Source organism: Microtus oregoni, unplaced genomic scaffold (assembly GCF_018167655.1).
Source record: "Microtus oregoni isolate MIOR12 unplaced genomic scaffold, Mior012 000022F_ref0000154, whole genome shotgun sequence".
NCBI lineage: Eukaryota > Metazoa > Chordata > Mammalia > Rodentia > Cricetidae > Microtus > Microtus oregoni.
The window spans coordinates 1,462,312-1,486,113 of NW_024543081.1; the positions used below are offsets into that span (position 1 = coordinate 1,462,312).

The 23,802-nt window shown below is 38.6% G+C and overlaps 1 protein-coding gene across 2 annotated transcripts in view; it reads right to left on the reverse strand.

The window, feature by feature from the left end:
* The window catches only part of Cntn1 (contactin 1), a 280,077-nt gene that overhangs the window by 17,968 nt on the left and 238,307 nt on the right, over positions 1–23,802 (reverse strand). For both annotated transcript variants that reach the window (XM_041672023.1, XM_041672024.1), the window contains exons 18-23: positions 22,847–22,917; positions 20,924–21,158; positions 16,771–16,874; positions 8,442–8,628; positions 6,218–6,330; positions 5,300–5,456 (exon numbers count right to left, since the gene is read on the reverse strand). In XM_041672023.1, coding sequence (XP_041527957.1) covers positions 5,300–5,456; positions 6,218–6,330; positions 8,442–8,628; positions 16,771–16,874; positions 20,924–21,158; positions 22,847–22,917 — 867 coding nt within the window. The remainder of the gene's footprint in view (positions 1–5,299; positions 5,457–6,217; positions 6,331–8,441; positions 8,629–16,770; positions 16,875–20,923; positions 21,159–22,846; positions 22,918–23,802) is intronic.

Here is a 23,802-nt window from a genome sequence, read left to right on the forward strand (position 1 = left end):
TTTTCTGTCCCACTTCTTATTTTCTGTTAGAATGTTCACTTGTCAAAACAGGTTTTGCCGTCCTTAGATAATAGTAAGCCTTGGCTATTTTGAGAAATCATAGAAATGTCATTTGATAGGTGTAGGTAGAGATTTATCCCAGTCTTGAATATCATGGGAGAGGTTTTCAGAGAGGCTTTTGGGAAATGTACTTTATCTTAAGATGGAACCTAAGAAACAATGCTGTCTTCTTTTGGGGGTATTTATTAGCATCTGCATAGGAAAAGTAATTCCTGAAATCGCAGAAGCCTTTGGAAACCAGTGACAAAAAAATCTGAGTGGTGCTGAGACCTTGTAAATAAGAAAATATGGCAAAACTTGTTCCTTTATATTTTTGAAATACCATCCATATCAGGATAAAGGCCACCTATTTCAGGCAGTTTTGAGTTTTTCTACCCATGAAAAGTATTCTAGAGGACACAGATGCTTCTCAGATATTATTCTTTAGCTAGAAGTAATGAGTCTGTGTTTCCCCTCATTTATTATATTAACAACACCATCTGACAGCTTGGGGCAACACTGCTGTCTCAATTTTTGTATTTTAATTTCATGATACACTAAAAATAAAGTTATATAACTATGTAGTTGGTTCTCTGATGAATTTTGGTTTCTTAGTTTATACCATAGCTCTTTCTTTATCTACTTCTACTGATGTGTGTAGGTGTATAACAAGAACACTGGGCACACCTTGTCTAAACTGGCACCTGATTGCCTCCAATCATGTATTTTCAGGAGACATATCTGTCTTAGGATGTGTTTCTGCTGGTCAGTTAAGCAGATGGGTCTGCTTGTTTATATAAATCTTCAAAATCAGAAAATTCCAATTCACACTTCTCATCAAATCATCAAAAAATACCATGTGGGTCTTCCAAGGAAATCCTAAATATAATGGTGTCTCATCTCTACTGTTCCCCTACTCATCAAAATTGAATTTAATTTTTGTTTTGACCATCACCATGGTGCTTCTGTTTCCAAAGATCCACAAATATTTTTATCTGAGTCATGCTCAAAGACTGGCTGAAAATCTCTTTTGCAAAATACAAATCTTATCATGTAAATTTTTACTGTTGGATGTTTTCATGGTATCACTTTATATTTGGAATACTACCCAAAGCCCTTCATTAAATCCTGTAATGTCCTGATGGCAAAGAGCTTCCCGCTTCCCTTACCTAACTTGGCTGATCTCCTTATGACTTCTCTATGGCTTGTCTGCAGCCACAGGTATCCTTGAACATCAATGCTTTCTCTCATATCAAGGCTTTGTGATTGTCTTTGTCACATAAATGGATAGACCTCCCTCTCCCCTCTAGCCCCTTGTCAGCTGCATCTTGGAGCCAGCCTCTCCTGACACTCTCACAGAAAACAGTTGCCACCTCCTTGTCCTCTACACTCATCATCTAACACTATGTCATATATTTGATATTAAAGACTTTATTTCGGGTCTTTGGAACAAAATTTATCAGATTTGCTTAGAGAAGACTTTGCCTTCACTGTTTACAAATAGTGAGTCTCCTAAAACTGCAAATGACCATTGTGTTGTGTTGTTGCTCTAAAATCCATTTGTTAAAGTTTTCATTTCTGGTACCTCAGAAAATGATCTCTGGTACCTCAGAATGTGACTGTGTTCACGACAGGTTTTTTGGTCCACCCACTGAGACAGTGTGCCTGAGCTAATGGGAGCTCACCAAATCTACCTGGAGTGGGACTGGACGAGCATGGGATCAAACTGGACCCTCTGAATGTGGCTGACAATTGGGTCAGACTGAGAAGCCAATGATAATGGCAGTAGAATTTGTCTCTACTGCATGTACTGGCTTTTTGGGATCCTATTCTATTTGGATGCACAGCTTCCTAAGCCTGGATGTAGTGGGGAGGGCCTTGAATTTCCCACAGGGCAGGGTACCCTGCCCTCTCTTAGGACTGGAGGGGGAGGAGGAAGGGGAATAGAGGAGTAGGAGGGGAGTGGGAGGAGGGGAGGAAATGGAAATTTTGATTGGTATTATTTATGAAGTAATAAAAAATTTATATTTGAAAAAGACATATATAAGTTAAAATTTAGGTCATTAGAATGGATACTAATCTAATACAACTGGAGTCAAGGTAAGAGATGTGAATCTACATGCAGGGCAGACCTTGTGAACAGGTATGATGAAACAACCTTAGAGAGATCACAGGATAAAACATTCTGGACCCACTCCATCTTGGGTTTCTGGCCTCTAGATTAGAACTAAGATAAATCATTTTCTATTTTTAAAGCCATGTATCTGTGTCACTTTGTTATAGTGGCCCTAGAAAACTAATAGATTGCTAAAACACCACGCCAAAAATAATTTTACTGAGGAGATTCTGGTCCTTATTCATTACAACTTTGGTATACAGAAAGTCAGTATTTTACAAAACACGACTTAGAAAAGATAGAAAAACACGCATATACTCCCCAGCTAAGGAAAGGGAACACTGGCAGCACCAGCGGTCTCTTCCAACTTCTCCCCAGGGTCCACAAAAAGGAAGTACTGCTCAGAGCCTGGTACTATTCATTCCTTCTGTGGGAGTTCTATAGGCCAAAAGTGTGCCTTTCCCAAACACAGCTTTGTTGTTCTCTACTTTTATACTTTTTATCAATGGATTTTGTAGATATTCTTTTGTGGCCTACTGCTTACATTCTACATAACTATCAGGAAATGTGCTAAATCCCTGCCTACAGACTTCAGACAGAAAATGAGAGAAGAAAGCTTTCATGTTCTTTAAATTTGCAAGGAGGCCTAGAAATAACACAACCTTAGATATATTCTGCTCATGGCAAATGATGTTGACTTATAAGCTTGCTTATACATAAACATTAACAAGAAAATTCTAGAGTGATGTGATCTCTCAAACATTTGCCACGTTGATGTCTTTGTACAGTTGCGATTAGACTGAAACAAGCAAACAAGCAGCTGAAGTTCTGAATGGAGAAGCCATTCTTTAGTTGACAAATGTAAGAGAGGAAATATTCTAGGCTTGTCCGCAGTTTTCTACAAATGAAGGATGCATCTGTGGACTGGAGTGTCTAATTGTCATTGCAGTGAATGTTTCCTTCCAAGGGCCAACTGGTCAATCCTTAGCAAATTTGAAAGTAATTCTTAATTCACCACCACGGAAATGAAATTTGCATAAAAGATATTAGTTATATTAAAAAGATTAAAGAAAAAGTAGCAAATGCTCAAAATATATTCCTGTCTAATTATTTTACTGTAGCTTAACATTACTAGTGTCTTGAGGTTATATCAACATCCACTGGGTCATAGGACACTGATAGTTTGTAATGGCTTGCTACCGTGTAAAGTCTTTGTTAAACACTTGCTGAAATCACATTGAAGCCTGAGGCTAAAGGTATAGCTACTTATGTCATAGAGATGAGCTGACACTACTACCAAGTAACCAAGTAGGCTCCTCCCCTTGGAAAGTCAGAAGTTGAGCGTTTGCCCACTCATTGTCTAGATGCCACCTGCTGCCATCACTTGGTCACATGCATGGCTCGAGTGTCTCTAAACACAAACTGCTGGTTTGAAACCCTGCAGCAGGTTCTATTTTACCGAAGGAGCAAACAAAAGGAAAATGCAATGTTGCTTATTGTTAAAGCTCAGAATTTAGAAAATGTGTTTAAAGTAATTTGATGTCATCTTCATTTATATAACAGTAATTATGAAAAGAAAGAGCAAGAATGACCTGATGCTGGGGAAAAGTCTCATTATAGTCAGAGAATGGAATATATATTCAAAGATGATTGGAAATAGAGAAGCAAAACTCTGGTTAATTATTTAACCTGCACAAAGACTTACAACTAAAGCATTATAAAAATGTACTAACATCTCTTATTTATAATAGAAAACTATGGAAGGGGAAGATAAATTGAATATATTTGTTTGAAAGACTTTATGTCTATATTTAAAATTTCTAAAATCTTGAATGATGCAGGGACATTCACAGAAAAATAGAGAGTACAGCATGTTCTATTGAAACATACCATAATTGTCCAAGGCTGCAGAGACACAGCTAGATATTCCCTAACTCTCTTAGGAATCTTCAAGTTCTAATTTTTAAAAAAGATACAATAATTAAAATGAAAATTAACTGTATTATCTCATCACTTTCTATTTGAGAAAAATATACATGTGATATGGTGGACATGAGGAGAACTTGGCTCATGGGAGAAGCAACAATTATTGTCTGTCATTGTGTTAGGGCATCTTTTGTTTGCTCAATATGTAATAACACATTTGTTTACTTAGCTATGAATCACTTTTCTCAATCATTGCTTTCATTGATTTAGTATCTTTTATTTTTGTATTCTCTAATCGAATTCCTAAGTTCACATAAATCTTAATTCAATGTAATAAACATAAACAAGGAGGATATAAAGTCAGGCAGTAGTGGCACACGCCTTTAATCCCAGCACTCGGGAGACAGAGCCAGGCAGATCTCTGTGCGTTTGAGGTCAGCCTGGTCTACACAGTGAGTTCCAGGGCAGGCTCCAAAGCTACAGCAAAACTCTGCCTCAAAATACAATCAATAAATAAATAGGATATAAAAAAATCTTAAAAATTAAACAAACAATACTGTAAAAACAATGTAGAAAAGGAATCCCTGTCTCAACTACATAGAGTTTAACCAAGCCCGTGATGGCAAGCACCCATAGAAAAGCATTGTGTCGATTAAATCACAAAGTAAGAATCAATGTAAAGGAGAAATAATCTAATGTCTTTCTGATTACTATAGTAATGTACATGGAACAGAGAACGATAAGCCAGAAGAACACAAAATGGATCAGTAGATTTCTTCTTGAATATTATTTGAATATTATTAGATAATTGCCTAGTATTCTTTTTGCCTTTAATGCCTTATATTTTGAATGTGTTATTCATTGTAAGATATTTAATAAAAATGTTTTCAACGTGCAAATGTGATATTTATATAATGTAGTGATCACCACAATCCAGTAAATGCCTTTAGCATCATCCGAGACTCACTCATCTTAAACATTTTTAGAGGTTCTTTGACATCTAAATCATAACCAACAGGGAGGTGCTATGCTGTGAATTTGCTTTTCTCATTCATCAGAAATGGAACATCCAATTCTGTCGCATGCTTGATATTTGAATTTCTTAGGAAAATGCTGATGTGGTGAATGTCAGTTCTACCTCCACTCTTGAGAAGCCATGCACAGGGCATAGAAACTCACGGGTAACGTAACAGAGACAGCTTTTAGATGATGGCTTACCTGAAATTTTAACTTGAGACACTACTCCGTCTCCCCCATCACTGTGTGCTCGGACTTCGACAACGTACTCTCCGTCTCTGGGGATTGGGACTTCTATGGAGTGCTTATGGGTTGAGAACAGCTTGCCATCATGTTGCCCATCAGGTCTGTAGAGTATCTACAGAGTCCCGAATTACGAAGAGTTAATGGAGCCACAATTGTGAGCCAATGCCTAAAGTTAATAGCAGCATACAATGTTTACTCTTTGGTTGATAAAGGTCAGTACACTCAAGCTCTGAGGAGACATTCATCTGTTGCGATTCCCTGAGAATGGGGGCCTGCTGACCTGGGGCTTAGTCAACAGCTTGTGCCACATCCTCAAATGCTTTCTGTTGTTCATTTGTTTACTTTTGTTTTGAAATGACTGGAAATATGCCAAAAAATGTATCTTTTTTTTTCTCAGGAAAATATCAAATGAAAGCTTGTCACATCTTGAAGTGGCCTAACAAAGTTCTCTCAGTTTTAAGCCTTTTCAACATTATTCCTAGGGCTTACGTAGATAATGCATTAGCACGGTATAGAGAATCCATGGGAATAACTCAGTCCTTCTAATTTACAGTGAGGGAGGAAGGCAACACTGTATATAATCAGTACCCCCAGACAAACAAAAATGAGTGTGTTCTGTCTCCTGTCTAAGCAATGATTACTCTGACAGCTCCATTCTTTAAAGGGGGTATTCTACTTGCCATAGAATTCTCCTAAAATACACTCAAGATAAACCCTTATCTAAAGATTTTTCATGAGACTCTGTCTTCTAACTGTGCTGTATGGGTAGAAAGAGAAGGTCAAAGGGATTTTCCTGATATCTGAAGCCATGTACACCAGTGTTAGCAGGAAGAAAGCGTATGTGGACAATAGGCTAGGCACTTCTTAATTTACCTTGTATCCCGTCACTGTAGATTCATTTGACAGCGCAACAACATGATCCCACGTGATTATGTAGCGGGAGCCAGACCTCACCGAACTGATGATCCTTGGTGGTTGGCTGGGAGCTGTGGGAAGAAGGAACAGGTAATGAGTGATCACCGGATCAAACCTTGGTTTCACAAACTACATCACTGGAGGGTCTGTGGCACTGAAGATGCTCTCAGTAACAGCAGCCCACCTGAGGATTATTTTATACGCCATGCACTGAGCACAGCACGGTACTGTGCATTCAAAAGTTCACTTAATTCTCCCAATTGTTTGTGAGTCAAGGAATAAAATTGTCTTTATTCTCTTCTCATCAGATTTTTTTTTCTCCTGGTCTCTTCAGACTGTTGCCCTCAAGGTCAACAATCTTCACCAAATCTAATGGCATTTCTTACAACCTTTTCCAACTCTTCAGAGTTGAAGGTTTTCTAGATCTCTTGTGTCTTCTCTCAAATCCCCTGTGTCTTGTTGACACTCCCATGCCTCTTTGTTGTTGTAGTCTCCCTCATTGTTCACTGTGAGCTAATTTTCTAATCAATTTCCAAGTGTTGCAAGGCCACATGTTTGATTCTGCCTACGCATCTCTGCTTTATCTGTGAACCTTTCTTGAGCATTTAAATACTCCAAGTCAGTGTAGAGCCCTAAACTATTTGTTTTTCTCTGAACATGTGTTCAACTTCCTGTCTATATTGAATGTCTGATGTTGAAATGTAATGTAAAAAGGAGGAACCACTGGTCATGTAACCTCAAATCTGCTTCTGAGGAACATTTCCTATTTTTCGAAAAGTGAACATGCATGCTTCTAGTTTCTCAAGCAAAAAATTGCCATTTGTTCGTTTCTTCCATTTATTGCCAACACCCACGAGGGTGTTGACAACTCCACACGAGGAATAAATTCCATATCTCCCTACACTACCCCTTCATACTAGCTGCCAATGGCTCTCTTTGCAATTCTGCACTGGCTCTTCTGTTTTTGCTCTAATTTCCACTGTCCTTTGTTTGGATGGAAGTTAGAATGATGGTTTCAAATAGCATAATTAGGTATATTGATGACTTTAAGAAACAGGTTATTATCACACTCAGAAAATACCCAGCCTTTAATGATGACTTACAAAATACTTTGCATTTTAAGGTCCACACACTCTCCCTTCTTTACCTCAGAGCCAGGTTTTGGTTCTACTGGTGTTTCCAACATTAAGTATTTCAAATTCTGCATACTTATTTTCTCTACCCAGAACAGTCTTCTCCCAGCTTGTCACCAAATGGGTCCTTCTTATTTTTCATCACTTACATTCTAGCTTTCAGGGTATTATTTCAAAATCCTTCCAGCCAGGCCAACAGATTTGGCTTCCACAAATAAATAATTCTCAGTTTTATCAGTTCACCTATCCTACTATCCTGTGGTCATAGACACACTTCTTTAACAGGGTTTTAGCTTGAATTTTAATCTTTGCTGTATCCTTTCCATGTACAACTATTCTGGACATAACACATATTTGTGATAAAAGAATAGAATGAACAAGAAAAAATAATGCTTCATTTGAAAAATAAAATGAGTCAAAACCATGGCTGACCCTATCTACCTCTGTCAGTATACTAGGAGATATGGTAATCATTCTTAGAGATACTTGCGGTAGGCTCTAGAGTCCTGCATACAGTTGTTTCTTTGCACACATACACTAATGGGTTCCAGAAGAAAAGTGTCAAAGTGAAGTTGTAGAGTTGAGAACTGCCCAGACCTGAGCAGAATGTGAACAAAGAACAGAGCAGTCTCGGTGTTAGAGAACTTGCTTGTGTCTATGTTATACAATGATAATCTATGAGTAAAGCATAGGAAAACGAACACAATTGTGATGTTATTATGGTACCAATGTATCTGTATGGAAAATTAAATTGATAAAGGTAGAGAGTAGACTAGCTGGTTTCTGATGGTCTGTAGTTTGAAGGAGGGTCTTTCTAAAGGTACTGGGAAGTAGAATAAAGTGTGTAAGAGCATGCTTCTCAGTTCTCTTTTTCTGACAATACCTAGGAATGCTGAGAGACATTCTGTGGCATATAGGGTGTGGCACTGAAAATCAAAAGCATATGAGTAGCTGGATAGAACATTCTTTTCATATGTGCCTACAACTGGGATCTCATTTAAAGCGTTTGGTAAATTTGATATGCTTAAAAATCAAGTTATTATACTCACGGGCTTTTCTGGTGAAGGCCTCAATCACGTCACTCGAAGGTCCACACCCGGCACTGTTGCAGGCTCCAACTTCAATGAAGTACTGGGTGTCAGGAAGCAGGTTCTCGAGCCTGGCCGAGTACTCCTGGCTGGTGACTTGAACTCGGTGTGCAGCTGCTTCCTTGTCATGCGCAGCCCAGTACCGGATCTGCAGATACCCGAGGGGAGTGATACTTCACTGTGATTCAGATCTTGATGTGAAAAGTTCATTGCTGTGGGCTTTGCTTCACTGGTAGGATGTTGCCATATTTTAATGCCACGTTTATCCTCCTATTGGCTTTTGCATAGTGATATCTAACTAAAAGTAGTGCAATTAGATGAAAACTACACTCTGCTGATGAGGTTGCCTTGTGTTGATGAGAGAGATGGAGGACACATGGAGGCTGATAAGACTGGCTTTCTAAATATGAAAGTGAACTTTCTAGAAATACTTGTGACAATAATTTCAATCTTAATTTCTTGTTTTATGTCTGTTTATAGGGTTTCAATTCATTATGAACTTTCAATAGCTTGGCAGAAATATGCCTTGCTTGAAAAATACCTCATTATGTGGAGTGTAATGCACTGGCAAATGACTTTTCTTTTAGTAAAATCCTTTCAGATAAAAGGATGCATGCAATAGTATGTATGTATGTATGTATGTATGTATGTATGTATGTTAGCTATTTACTTTCATTCCTTTAAAACATCAAATAAATGCACCCAATAATCATTTATAATTATTTTATTGTGTGTGTGTGTGTGTGTGCACACATATTTGACTGTGTGCTTTAGGCTACATGTTACAGTCTGACAACAACTTGCAGGGGTTGTCTCTCTCCTTTGTTCTTGTAGGCCATTGAACTCAGAGTGCCAGACTGGGTGGAAATCACCTATTTGGTGAGTTATAGAAGTTGCTTCCAATTAAGATATTTAAAAATATTTACATTGTCATTATTAGAAATTACTACTTTTGTTAACGATAGCCTTGACTCAAAGCTTAATACAAGTTATAAATTTGAATTATGCTTTTAAAATAAAGACTGGGGGCATTAAATCCATGATTATATCTAAAGTGTGAATGAAATTTAATTTTATAAGGATATTCAAATTTTCCAAGCTTAGATTCACTGCTTAAAGTAATGGGAATTTATTTTCAAAATCAGCCAAAATGCCCTGATAAAAATCACCTGATGCTAATATGATATTAAGTTTCTCACTTATGTTCGTACACACATGACCATTATATAACAGAACTCAGTAAGCCGAATCTTCTTGGCAGATTGTAAGGTTTACATGTCAGCTGTGTGGGTTTCCAAACGCAGGATAATTGCTTATTGTTTATATGTTTCTTTTGTGTTATATTTATTTTCCTTTCACTGAACATTTTGATGATGTCACATCATACTTTTGGATGTTTTTAATGAAATCACTGGCATTTCTATCATTTCAAGACAGAAAGGGTGAAAATGCACCGAACAACCCCCCAGGCTGATTTCTGCTGCCAGGCGTGTTTCAGACTTTGCTAGGACAGGAGTCTCTTTGGAACCTTAGACTGTGATCACATTCACTCTGTGTGTGGAACATGATCTCCATCTGCATGGAACCTGAACTAGACAATACATGAGGCCTTTTCCTTGCTAATCAGAGGACAAATACAATGAACATTTACATTCTGAGAAAATCCAGGCCCTTCATTAGAATAATCCACATACAATATCTTCTAAACAAACATAGAAAGGTAGAAAGCATTTGACAGCAGTCAAATCCAAGGACTTTAAAATTTCTAACTCTTGATATTTGTATGCATTGAATAATAATGCTTTAAAGCATCATTTTCAGAGTAGTGCTTATATCTACTTCAAAGAGGAGTTTATAGACTATGCTGAATAATTCATGTCAACTTGAAACAAACTGGAATCGTCTGAGAGGAGTGAACCACAATTACAAAAATGCCTCTAAAAAATCAGAATAACGATAAGTCTGGAAGGCATTTTCTTAATTAGTGATTAACGGGACAGTGTCCAAGTCATTGTGGGTGGTGCTTCCCCAGAGCTGGAGGTCCTTTCTGGGTTCTATAAAAAAAGCAGGCTGAGCAAGCCAGTAAGCAGCACCCCTCCATGGAATCTGCATCAGCTCCTGCCTCCAGGTTCCTAACCTGTTTGAGTTCCCACCGTGAGTGCCTTCAATAATGACAGTGACTCAGAATCATAAGCAAAATAAACCCCTTCATCCCAGCTTGCTTTTAGTCATGGTGTTTCATCCCAGCAATACCCTTACTAGGACATAGATGAAAACAATAATAAGATTTCTGTAAAATTCATGTGATAAAATGTGGAATAATCACATGAATTTTCTTACTCAAAATACCATTTGACATTTGAGATGGCAAACAAAAGGACATAACTGCATTTTCCTTGATTTAATCTTTGAAACTATGTCCTAAAAAAACTTGATTTTTTTTGTATATCCAACTCTCCAAGGACCTCTGGAGTAACTTTTAATTTAAACTTAGAACCAACAGAAGTGATGATTTTGTAACTTGACATCAAAAAGATCATTTAAAGTAGTCCCAGTGTCTTTGTTTTGAAATGTGACTTGTATGGCTTTGATCATACGAAAATTAACATTTCACAAATAAACACAGATAGCTTCCTTGCGAAGTTAGCCTCTCTTTAAATCCATGCTTACTCAATACTTGTGTTTTAATGAGTCCTCAAGTGTGCAGAAGTAGCTCTATGAATGCAAAATGTGGCATCATCCTGTGAGGAGGGGGTCATGAGTCCTCACAGCTCCCTGACAGTCTCGGCAGTTATTCAGTACAGGAGGAAAATCATTTTCCTTGGTGGTGTAGCAACCTGAAAGGTTCTTACGTTCTAGTAACACTCAGCCCACCACCACTCACGTTCATACATTAAATTTAGTGTGCCCAAAGAGAAAGAGATATCAAAGTACGAGTGGGTGGGTATGAGAGAGGGTAATGGGGTGATAATGCCCCAAACTCAAAATTGTCAAAGAATATAATAAACATTTAAAAAATGTGAAATTACCATTTTCATCTGAACTCGTTAATTATGAATTTAGAATTCATTTCCAAATAGAGGATAGGCTTGGGCTTCTTGATCCTTGGGCCAAGCGTAAGTGTGTAAAACATTGAACTGATTCATGAGAAAACTGTTCAGTATAAGGGACACAACTTGTAGCGTCAATCAAAACAAATGTAACACTTTGGGTTCCTTACCAGGAAGTTCACTGGAGAGGAGGCACGCGTGCATAGGAATTAATTATCTCCAGCAGTGGAGGAAGTGCATAATAAATAAGAGATTCTTGCTTTATTAATAGATAACACATTTGTTTGTGTATGTTTATATGTATGCAGGCACATTTTTGTGTGTGGAAGAGCATGTGCAGATGTGTGTGGATATGTGAGGATAACCTCTGATATCTTCCTTCATGAGCTGCACATATACATACATATACACACACATATATACATACGTATACATATACATATACATACATACATGCATACATACATACATACACTGGCTTAGAGTTTGCCAAGTAGGCTATGTGACTATGTGGGCTGGCCAGTGAGCCTCGATTCAGCTGTCTCTGTTTTTGTAGCTCTTGGATAATATGCACACACCACTACACCTGGCTATTTTTGTCACATTGGTTCTGTGGCTAAAACTAAGACTCTTGTGCCTAAGGGGCAAACACTTTACTAGTTGGTCTGTCTTCCTGGTGCCATAAATTCACCTGTATATGCTAGAGCAACACACTCCGCATTTATTTCCCTCCAGTTTTAATGTTCTGGCATTGATATATTTTCCTGTTTTTAAAAGTATCCATTTCCCTCCCCCTCCCCCGATCAAGTCCCCCTCCCTCATCTGCTCTAAGAGCAATCAGGGTTCCCTGACCTGTGGGAAGCCCAAGGACCGCCCACCTCTATCCAGGTCTCCTAAGGTGAGCATCCAAACTGCCTAGGCTCCCCCAAAGCCAGTACGTGCAGTAGGATCAAAAACCCATTGCCATTGTTCTTGAGTTCTCAGTATTTCTCATTGTCCGCTATGTTCAGCTAGTCCGGATTTATTCCATGCTTTTTCAGACCTAGGCCAGCTGGCCTTGGTGAGTTCCCGATAGAATATCCCCATTGTCTCAGTGTGTGGGTGCACCCCTCGTGGTCCTGAGTTCCTGGAAATGGGAAGCGGTTGCGGGGAGGAGGCAGAAATCCTTAATAAATAAATAAATTAAAAAAAAAGTATCCAAAGGACCCTCGTCTACTGTTAGCATATAATAATGCCTATTAAATCATTATGGAATTGTCTCACTGTCTGCTTTGCATTTTTGCTGGAAGGTCAACTCTGTGAGGGCAGGTATATGCTAACCTAAGACCCTTTCCTTCATCGAACAAGTATTTATATGATGCCCAGTGTCCTCCAGCACTGTCATAGATGCTAATGGCATCTTGGAGACCCAAGTAAATGTGTTCTGGGCCTTTATAAATCTCACTTAAAGCTAAGTAAAAAAATATTCAAAACATTAATATATATATAAGTATCAATATAAAAGAGATTTAAGTGTTTAATTTGGTTTCAAAATGTACTCTTCCTAAAAGTATTTGAAAGCTAAGAGAACCTTAGAGAAAAATCTAAGCCTTAGGTTTACAAAGGAATAATTATACTTAGAATGCATTTATGGCCCCTAACATTATCTCTTTTGTTCTGGTCCTGTTGCTTTCTTCAGACCTTTTATCTCAGTTTTCATGGAGCATCAGGCTATGGTAAGAGATGCTCCTGGTTATGAAGTGCTAGGCATTCTAGGACTTTTTAAAACTTTGGTCTATTTTACTATTTGCTGTTTATTTTATACCATATTTCTGAATTAATTCTTTCCTTAAATCAGGAGCTTAATGCAAAACATATCCTATTTCTAGTGACGTGGCCTCTAATAAAGATTTAATACTCTAGGCAAAATTAAGTATGGCACTTTTAATAAAAACATGAGAGACTAACACAGAAAAATCCCTGTCTCAGCAAAAGATACCACTGCAAATTATTCAGATACCAGACTAATGCAAACATTAGACCATTCTATGACAATAATGTCAGCCATTAAAATCTATGCTTGAAAACCTTTTGGGAGCTCCTTAAAATTTTCTTTCCTTGGGCTGGAGAGATGGCCCAGGGATTAAGATCACTGGCTGCACTTGCAGAAGACCTGAGTTTAGCTCCCCACAGCCACGTGGTGGTTTACAACAGTCTGTAACTTCATCTTCAGGGTGATATGGTGCCCTTTTCTGACTCAGTGGGCACTGCCCACATGCATGCAAAACACTCATACGCAAAGATAAAAATAAACAAATCTTATATTTTTTTGTTTTGGCTTTTGGTGCAGACAACCTACTCTAAGCAGACTGCAGACAGCTTCCAGTGAATGCAAGACAGTCCTCTGCTCTGGGCAACAACAATGCATCTGTACTGAGCTTGTCCAGTGTAAATCTCGCTCAGCAGGTACTCGTAGTGGGGTTCAGGTGGTGCCTGTGGGTGCCTTTAATCAGTGTGAAGAGTGGAAGAAAGACTGGTCTTCCCTTCAAAGCAGAGCCATTCTGAGCCACAGATAGCAAGTTTAAAAGTCTCTAGGGTTGACTACTGGCTGTCTGCCATGTTTTCCATTAACGTAGAACACCCCTCTATCTAATAACTTTGACAGTTCTTCCCAACCATTCCCTAGAGCAATGTTAAACTAAGTTAACAAAATATAACAAAATTTCACCTTTTCCCATACCTTGGTGTCAGAGATGCTGACTAAGACAGGTGGCTTCTTCAAAGGAAGACAGTCGAGGCCTCCCTTAAGATCAGTATATGCTCAGCTAACAGCTGCCCCTGTAGCCTCCTGTGACCTCTGCGTTATAAATCCTCTACAAGGACTGTATGCATAACAACCCAGCTAAAAGAGTTTTGCAATCATAGCCTATTTGGATAATTTTCACTAAATTATCTTAGCAAATGTTCTTCTATTGAGTGAACAAACTAAGTCTTTTGTGGACTCCTGACTGGGGGCTCATGTCAAAACACCATTGATATGAACTCCAGGGGATCACCCACATCATAGGAAAATTGTAGGTTAAGACTGGAAGTGGGAACTCTTTTATCAAGAAGAGGGGGGTGACTTTTAAACCTTCTAAGACACATTTTAAAGTCTCTCTCTCTCTCTCTCTCTCTTCCTCTCTCTCTCTCTCTCTCTCTCTCTCTCTCACACACACACACACACACACATGATTAATTTTTAGACTCAACTCCCTGTCATGCTTATTTCATATATCAAGAATTTAACTTTGACTTGGGCCTAAGCATGCAAAATGTAGAAATTCCTTACCACTGTATCCTATTTCACACTTTTAATATGATGCTTTTGTGTTTGTATCTTTAAAACTCAGATCTATTATATATTTTAGGGAGGGAAGGGCCTGGTTTTCATGACTATCTCTGTTACACTGGCTTCTCCACTTTAAAAATCAAAACAGTAACCATATCATTGTCAGTCTACCTCACCCCAAATATTCACAGGAATGTTTTCTTATAGGAGGAATAAGTAGCACTTCCTTCTCTCTTTTAAGCTTCTCTGCTTGTCTGTTTGATAGTCAAGGTTCTAAATAAGAAGCTAAAAAGTTTAAGAAAGAACAAATAGATTAATTCTAAGATTTAATTCATGCATTGTAAATCATTTGTTTTCAGGGCAGACAAGGCCCAGATTGAAACCTAGTTGTGGAAATTAATAATCAGACATTTGGTGTCCACTTTATTATGTGCTTAATGGAGACTCAACACATGTTTTAACCCTTTGATCTATGACTATCTTCCTCCTCTTTCTTATTCTTCTCCTCTTCTCCAAGTTCCTCATCCCCCTTTTCACCACCACCATCTTCATTAGCATCATCATAGTCACCTCTAAAGGCCCATGACACAGAGCAGGGCTGTCTCAAAAAATCAGAAATTAAAAAATAAAAATAAAAGAAATAGAGTGAGAAGAAAAAGTCATGTAAAGGTAGAAAACATGCAGAGAGTCTGGATACTGTATGTTATTGTGTTGTCTTTGAATTGCTTGTCTTATGAGGAAGGAGCAACAGCTGCTAAAAGACATTTGATTATAAATGCTGCTGGATTAATCCAACCTAGATATTTTGAAAATGCCTTGACTTCAAAATTTAAGTCAAAAGATATGTTACTTTGGAGAAGAGGTTTTGCTTTTGTTTCCATAAGAAATGAGGTGCTGTGGGCTCATTCTGGGTTAAGAAAAGTAAGGTTTGATGGAGGAAGACCCCCCGAAAAATCCCTGATAGGAGTGGATGTCCCAGATAATCCAATGTTTTAAGCACCTCTGCTGTAGTTTTCTCTGAGTTCTACATCTAGAACAGCTTCAAGACTCCTGGCTGAGATGATCCAGCCTCACAGAATACTCCAGTCAGGGCTTGACCATGATCCTAAATTTTATTTGGGTCCCCATAAGATTATCAGTACCCCAATCAACAGGAAGTAGCCTAGAAAACTATGGCCACATTTGCAAAAAAAATAATTATAGATGTTTGCCTTTGTTTAGAATGTTGATTACAAGTTGTTAAGAATAATGGTCAGGAAAAAAAGCTACACAAAGTAGATTAGATTCAGGGACTTAATTTGAAAAGAAAAAAAGGGGGAAGTATTATGGGATAATGCTGTTTGACTCTGTAAAGATTTATCCCTTGTATTGGTTTAATAAAAGACTGATTGGCTAGAAGCCAGGCAGAAAGTATACGTAGGGTGATACGTAGGAGAATTCTGGAAAGATAAAAAAACTGAGCCTGCAGTCACCATCCAGACAGATGCAGACAAAGCAAGATGAAAGTGTGGCACTAAGAAAAGGTACCAAGACATGTGGCTAAATATAGATAAGAATTATAGGTTAATTTAGATTGTAAGAGCTAGTTAATACTAAGCTTGAACTAACAGGCCAAACAGTTTATTATTAATACAAGCCTCTGTGTGTTTCTTTGGGAGTGAATGGCTGCAGGACCATGCAGCACAGAAACTTTCATCTATACCATGACGTTCAGAGAATACATAAATATGGTGTGCAATCATCAAATTAAGGTAATCTCTTATTCCTTACAGCTTGCATGTAGATGCCCAAACCACTAAACAGAAAAGAACAGGTTGTTCAAAACCAAATTCACCAATGGGACACGAGATATTGAAATACTAAGCATATTATAAAAACTTCTATATTTATGAATAAAAACACTTTTTTGATTAAAACATACTTGACTTACCTGATAGTTTTCCACGATTTTCTCTAAAACATGCTTCCAATGAACAGATATCTCTGAAGACGACAGTACTTTCACCCCTACTTCTGTGGGGGCTTCGCTGGGAGCTAAAATTGGATCAGAATGTTACTTTTCTGTCAGAAGTTTACATTGAAAGTTCAAATAAAGTTCTTTTGTATAGGCATGAAATAGAACTATAACTTAACATCTTATAAACAAGTTTTAATAATCTTCCTGTTTATCTGTCTCTAGGGCCTTAATTTTAACTGTGGTCAGTGGTGATAAGTAGACATCTATGTTCACATGCATGCTGATATATGTACACACATACACATAAACACATGTGCACTTGCGTCACACACAGACATATACACATGTGTGCGCACGTGCATGCACGCACGCACGCACACACACACACATTCACGCACAGACACATGCACTTTAACAAAACAGGAAACATCAGAGGTCTCAGGATGTCCACAAGCAGTGACTGTACTTTTAGAAACACTCCCAACTTGTTTGTTCCATATACCCTTTTGATACAAATTAAATTGAATGACATAGTTCAACAGTTTTACTTGCCAAAAATGGGAAAATTAGTATTTGGTATAGAAAAGCATTCGTGAAAATTAATTGTCTTATTGCTATTTATATAAATGACCAGTACATGGAACTGTTAATAAAATTTCCCTATCATGTTTAAGTTAAAAGTATGAGACAGCCCAAGATCCTTGAGACAAGTTGTGACATCCCTGTTTCTTGGGCTCTAGAGAGCCTTTCCATCTCCAACCTTTCAATTGGGCATCAAGTCAAATATGTATCAGAGGTTTCTTCCCCTCAAAAAACAAATTACATCCCTGGTGAGATTTACACAAAGAACCACAGACTCCTTGAAGCAGGGTCATCAATTTTTATTGTCTTTTATTAAAAAGACACAATCCTATTTAATTTAAAAACATGTCCCACATGTGAGCAGCTACCTCTCCCAGCCAAAGTAAACTAGTAGTGCCATTACTGACGTCTTAGCACAAGAAAGACTGACAACCTACAAAAGTTATAGCAATGCAGGTTTTAGGAGACTCGTGAAGTATTCAAGAAAGAAATAGGACTAAATACAAAAGCCATGACTAAAAATATGAACATAACATCATAACATAAAGCAAAGCAGTAGAGCAAAATGGATACTGGACAGAAAGACAATTGAAATTACTCTGACTTGTATTTTATCTGTGAGATAAAAATCTTTTTATCCCTAAGCTGAGAACACATAAGGGAAATAAAACATGCCTCCGGGTGTGCTTATTATCTGGTTTTGAGGGTTTTTTTCCCTTTATTATCTGGAGGAATTTAGTTTGTCTAGTTGAGACAAATTACTCAGGTGACGACCTTTTATATCTGTGCTTTAGTGTAGTATTTTATATGTAAAATACTATGTTTGTTTTAAAGATAGCGTAAGATAATTAGAAATACATTACATTTTTTTAGAAAAATAAACTAGTAAGGAATATATTTTAAAAATTCCCATTGACTCCTCAGGCTGGTGGCACGCAATTGTGATTATAGAAGGCTAAGGCAGCAGGGTTTCTGAGAACTTAAGGCCAGTGGGAGTTGTAGAGTCGATGAAATTTTGTTTCAAAATAACAACACAACATGTAAACCAGGCAGCCTAAAATATTGGATTCTTTCTTCTAAAAGGTCAAAAGAAAAGTGTGGGATATTTTAGTTTCTGAATTCTTTCTTTAGTGTTACACCTTCATGCACCAAAAATATGCATGGAATCTCCATGTCTTTTCCATTCATCAATTATTGGCAGAGTACATATGAATAAGGAGACATAATAGGGATGTGTATCTTTTACATGTGCTGTTTGTGTGTGCGCGCGCATGTGTGTTTGTTGTGTGTGTGTGTGTGTGTGTGTGTGTGTGTGTGTGTGTGTGTATGTGTGTAGAAGCCAGAGGTCAATGCCAGATGTCTTCCCCTACATTTCCTAACCTTATCTTTTGGGACAGCCCCTCTTACTGAGCGTGAAGCACACTGCTTAGACAAGAGTAGCTGGCCATCAAACTCTGTCTTAGAACAGGAATTATAAACAGGAGTCACCAAGACATTTTTTATCACGTGGGTGCTGGAGAGCTGAACTCTGGTCTTTCTGGCCCAGGAAGCACTTGGCCAGGAGAATTCTCTCCCTGTCACTACCATGTCTTTTGTGTTGTGTGCACAGGTGCATATATACATGTATGTGTGTGAGAGCATGTAAAAGTAAGATTATCCTCAGACATCTTCCTCAACTGCTTCTCTGTCTTGTTTTAGACAGGGTCAGTGGACCTGGAGCCCACTGTTTAACTAGCCAGGCTGGCCAGTGAGTACTGTGGTTCTTGTTGCCTCCACCTCCCCGGCGCTGAGGTCACTGACACTGTGGCTCCTCACTTTTTCTCTGTGCTTGGTTGGAATCAATCTAAGGTCCTCACGTGTGCAAGGTAAGTAAGTGCTTTGCCACCTGAGCCTTCTCCAGCCCTGCCTCATATTTTTAAGTAGAAATATGTGCAAATAACGAGCTTCACAGTTTGGATGGGGAATCATAGAAAGCAACTTTATTATGCTTAATCCAATACTGTTTGCTGTTTGCATTTACATAAAAAGCCCTCAACAAGTATGCTTAGTTTACAGAAAAATCCCAGAAAGCAAAGAGCCGTGATAGTATTGCTGCCCAATCCTCAAACAGCGTACAAGGCACGTTTCTCTTTTTTCTAGTTAATCTTTTTCTTTCTCATATATTGCACCTCAATCACATTTCCCTCCCTCCTTTCCTCCCAGTCCCTCCCCACACCAACCCTTTCCCCCAGATCTACTTCTCCTCTGTCTCTCTTCAGAAAAGAGCAGGCCTCACAGGGACAGTTTTTCTTCTTTAAAGAAAATTTCAGTTGGCTGGGGAAGTAGGTCACCTAGCTGTCTAGCCCCGTAAGAATCCTAGTTTGGTCACAGACTGTATGGAGAAAAGGAAAATGCTAAGGATTGTGGTACATGCCTGTGACCCCTGAGCTGGACGGCAAAGGTAGGGAGATTCCTGGGATTCCTGGCCAGACAATGCAACGAACTTAGAGAAGTGAGAGACCTTGTCTTAAAAAATCAAAACAAACAAACAAACAAAAGCAAAAAACAAAAATCAAGGTAGATATTACCCGAGGAACACAAGAAGAGTTCCCATGGCCTCCACATGCCAGATGCAACACACACACACACACACACACACACAGAGTCTAATATTTAATTGTCATAACAAAGTGTAATAAATCCTGCTATTAGACACAATTCAAGGTAAAATTCCAGACAATTTTACAAATACTACATATAGTATATTTTTAACCAAAAAATTAAATTACATCATTTTCCTCTTTCTTTCTTCCCTCAACCATTCCCATAAACCCCCTTGCTCTCTCTCAAATTCATGATTTCTACTTTTTTAATTGCTATTATCAAACTTTAATTGCTGTTGAACTATATAAATATAACCTGCTGAGATTTATTTTATTATTACTTGTATGCATATGATTTTAAGACTCCACACTTTGTATGGGCTAGCCAACTCAGACTCCGTTATCTAGTAGTGGAGTTTGGAACTACTTAGACTCATGGACTGGAGAGATGGCTCAGTAATTGTAAGCACTCACTGGTCTTCAGAGGAGCCCTGTTTGACTCCCACACTGTGTCTTATGACCATCTGCAATCACATTTCCACGGTATCTGAAGCCCATTACGTGTAAGCAAAATAACCACATACACAATAACATTTTTTTTCAAAACATACGTAAAAACATAGAGTCCATGTAGTTATTCAAACTTGGAGAATTCAGGCCTCAAAATTATAATCATGGGACTGGGACTGGATTTCATCAGCTGACTATTGCAAGAGCGATGTTCTCATTTACAAGGACAGACTCAGAAGACTGAAAAGTACTTAAAATAGTTTTAGCAGCATTTCTGTAATTTACACGGAAAGGCTGACATTTAAAATCGGCTTAACAAAATACTTGCTTACTGCGTGCACAGTAATATTGGAAGAGCTTAACACACCATGCCTAAAGGAAAACAAACGAAAGCCTAATAGTCAACATAGCTTTCCTCCTCCCTGACGCCAGCCAGGTCTCTGTTCACCTACCATCTTGTGCAGAGTTGATGACAGCGATGAGGCTGTAGGGCCCATCCCCTTTGTTGTTGAATGCCTTCACTTTTACTTGGAACGCAGTGGAAGGGGTCATGGTTTCGTCTTTGTGGACATAGCGACCAGTATCTGGGTTAGTAACTGTCACTTTCTTCCATTCTTCTCCATCAAATGGCTTAAATGCCACTATGTAACCGAAATTGTTACCATAATGATATTCTCTTGACAAAGGCTAAACAAAAATTCAAATAACAAATAACTTTGTGATACAGTTACTAGGAAGAGTCCTTTGAGAAGACAGTCATACAGAGAAGAATGCCCTTGGTAAAACAATGTTTCATAAATTAGGGATAGTTATGAGGATGCCAGAGCACTCAAGTATATACATCCATGAGACGATGCCATTCCTGGAGTGTTGTTCTTGATGCTCCCTAATCATCTATGTCACCGCAACCACAATCACATCCACTCCCAATTAGTTCTTCCCTCTCTCATTGTGGGAGAAGTACCACCTTCCATTTGGTATTTTCTCAGCCCATGGAATCTGCCACTGTAAGAATCTGCAGTACCCTATGTGCCACCTCCGGGCTTCCCTTCCTTCCCCTTCACATTGTCTCAGTCAATTCCACACATTTAGTTTATTCATCTACTGCTACTCAACTCCTACAAGTTAAGTTTTACAAAGATAGGAGTTTCGTGTATTTCTTTTCCTCTTCATCCTTAGAAACTAGAGCACGGATGAAAAAATGCAGAATGAATGAGTAAAGAATCTAAAGGCCACAATAGGAACCCAGACTCCATAACATTGAAGTTATCATCAGGAAGTGATTTCTAGGAGGAATAGGAGCAGGTGCCTGGGAGGCAGAACAGAACCACTCCCATGTGCAAGGCTTTGGGCAGCTGCTTTCTGAACACTGCAGCAGGGCTTCTTTTCCTGGAACTTACTCAGGGTTTCTCTGGAAGACAATTGTTGTTTGCAAGGTTTGTGACAGTATAGGCAGGACCGTGTTGAGGACTGTTCTAATACCTTCTCTTTAAATTTTTGTAGGTTCAATATTTATAAATGTTGGGATATATTAGCACACACACATGCTTTCAAACTAGTAAAAAAAAAATTTCCTAAATCTCACTTGAAGAAGATCTGATTTAAATGGCCACATAGTGGCGTTAAGTCACTTTCCACTATATATCCATTTTTTGGATGAATCATTTTAATTCATGAAAGGAATAAAGATAAAACCTGGTACTTTTCTTACCATCGTTGACATCTTGTTGTGATTATTATCTTCCACAGTCAAATACTAAGAATACCAAATGAGTGGGCTGCACAGAGCGTGTCTGTGCAGGTGCCAGAAGCCTCACTCAGACAATCTGTGACTGTTATTCCGTTCCCTGTTCACACAGCTCCTGCTTTGAAAATCCGGAGTCTGACATGGAGCTTTCCTTTGAGTCATGAAAACTGAGTGAAATGCTTGACTCTTAGTGTCAAGCCCTTTGGGTGACTGCTAAGCAGATTAAGATGGATTATAGCAGTGACTGAAGTCAGGCTTGAGCCAGAGTCAGTGTTTTCTTTAGAAATGGATTTGATGCCATTTGTGAATATAATCTTTAGTGTATAAATACCCAGGCAAAAGGTTACATGACTTATAATAGGTTAAAAGATGCCATGTGCTCACAATCCCTGTGGGATCAAATAGCTGGATGTTTTCTAGAGCAACACTTCCCTGGGCAGCCTGTGTCTTGTCTGGCACAGGAAGTGCTTCCCAAGCACAGAAAGATAGGAAATCTGATGTGCATAAAGTAGCTATTCTCTTGCATGGGTTGAGTATTCCTTTTTATTTTCAATTTATTTTAACAAAAAAATGGGTTTGCATTTAAAACTAGATAATCATCTTTCCCATGCAGCTTGTTAGTACTCACCGCCCATGTTATCGTCAGCTCTCTGTTGCTCCCACCGCCACCTCCTACATCCGAGGGAGCCACATTTGGTGCTGAAACAAGTAAATTGAAAAAAGTAAATAGAAGCTAAGAATGTCTTTCCTGAGAATGAGGTTCTTATTTGGCACAGAAGCCATGCATTCTTCATCCACTGAGCACAGTCAGCTGCAGCAGGAGCCGCAGAGGTGTACATTCATCCTCTCACGTCGTGCTTCGGTCTTTGTAAGACTACATCATGTAATTTCTACACGAGAGAACTGTCCTTTATGGCTCTTCCTTAACCTCTCCTGTCACTGATGAACATGGAGGAACTCACACACTGTTCTGCATGGAAGAACTTCCACACAGATGTGCATGGAAGAACTCACACACAGAGGTGCATGGAAGAATTTACACAGATGTACATGGAAGAACTGACATACAGATGTGCGTGGAAGAACTCACACAGATGTGCATGGAAGAATTCACACACAGAGGTGCATGGAAGAACTTACACAGATGTACATGAAAGAACTCACACACAGAGGTGCATGGAAGAACTCACGCAGATGTACACAGAAGAACTCACATACAGATGTGCATGGAAGAACTCACACACAGAAGTGCATGGAAGAGCTCACACACAGAGGTGCATAGAAGAGCTCACACACAGATGTGCATGGAAGAGCTCACACACAGAGGTGCATGGAAGAGCTTACACACAGATGTGCATGGAAGAACTTACACAGATGTACATGGAAGAACTCACATACAGATGTGCATGGAAGAACTCACACACAGATGTGCATGGAAGAACTCACAAACTCACATACAGATGTGCATGGAAGAACTCACACACAGATGTGCATGGAAGAACTCACACACAAATGTACATGAGAGAACTCACGCACAGCTGGTTTGTACTTGACCCCATAATCATTTTTTAACAGTAGCCATGT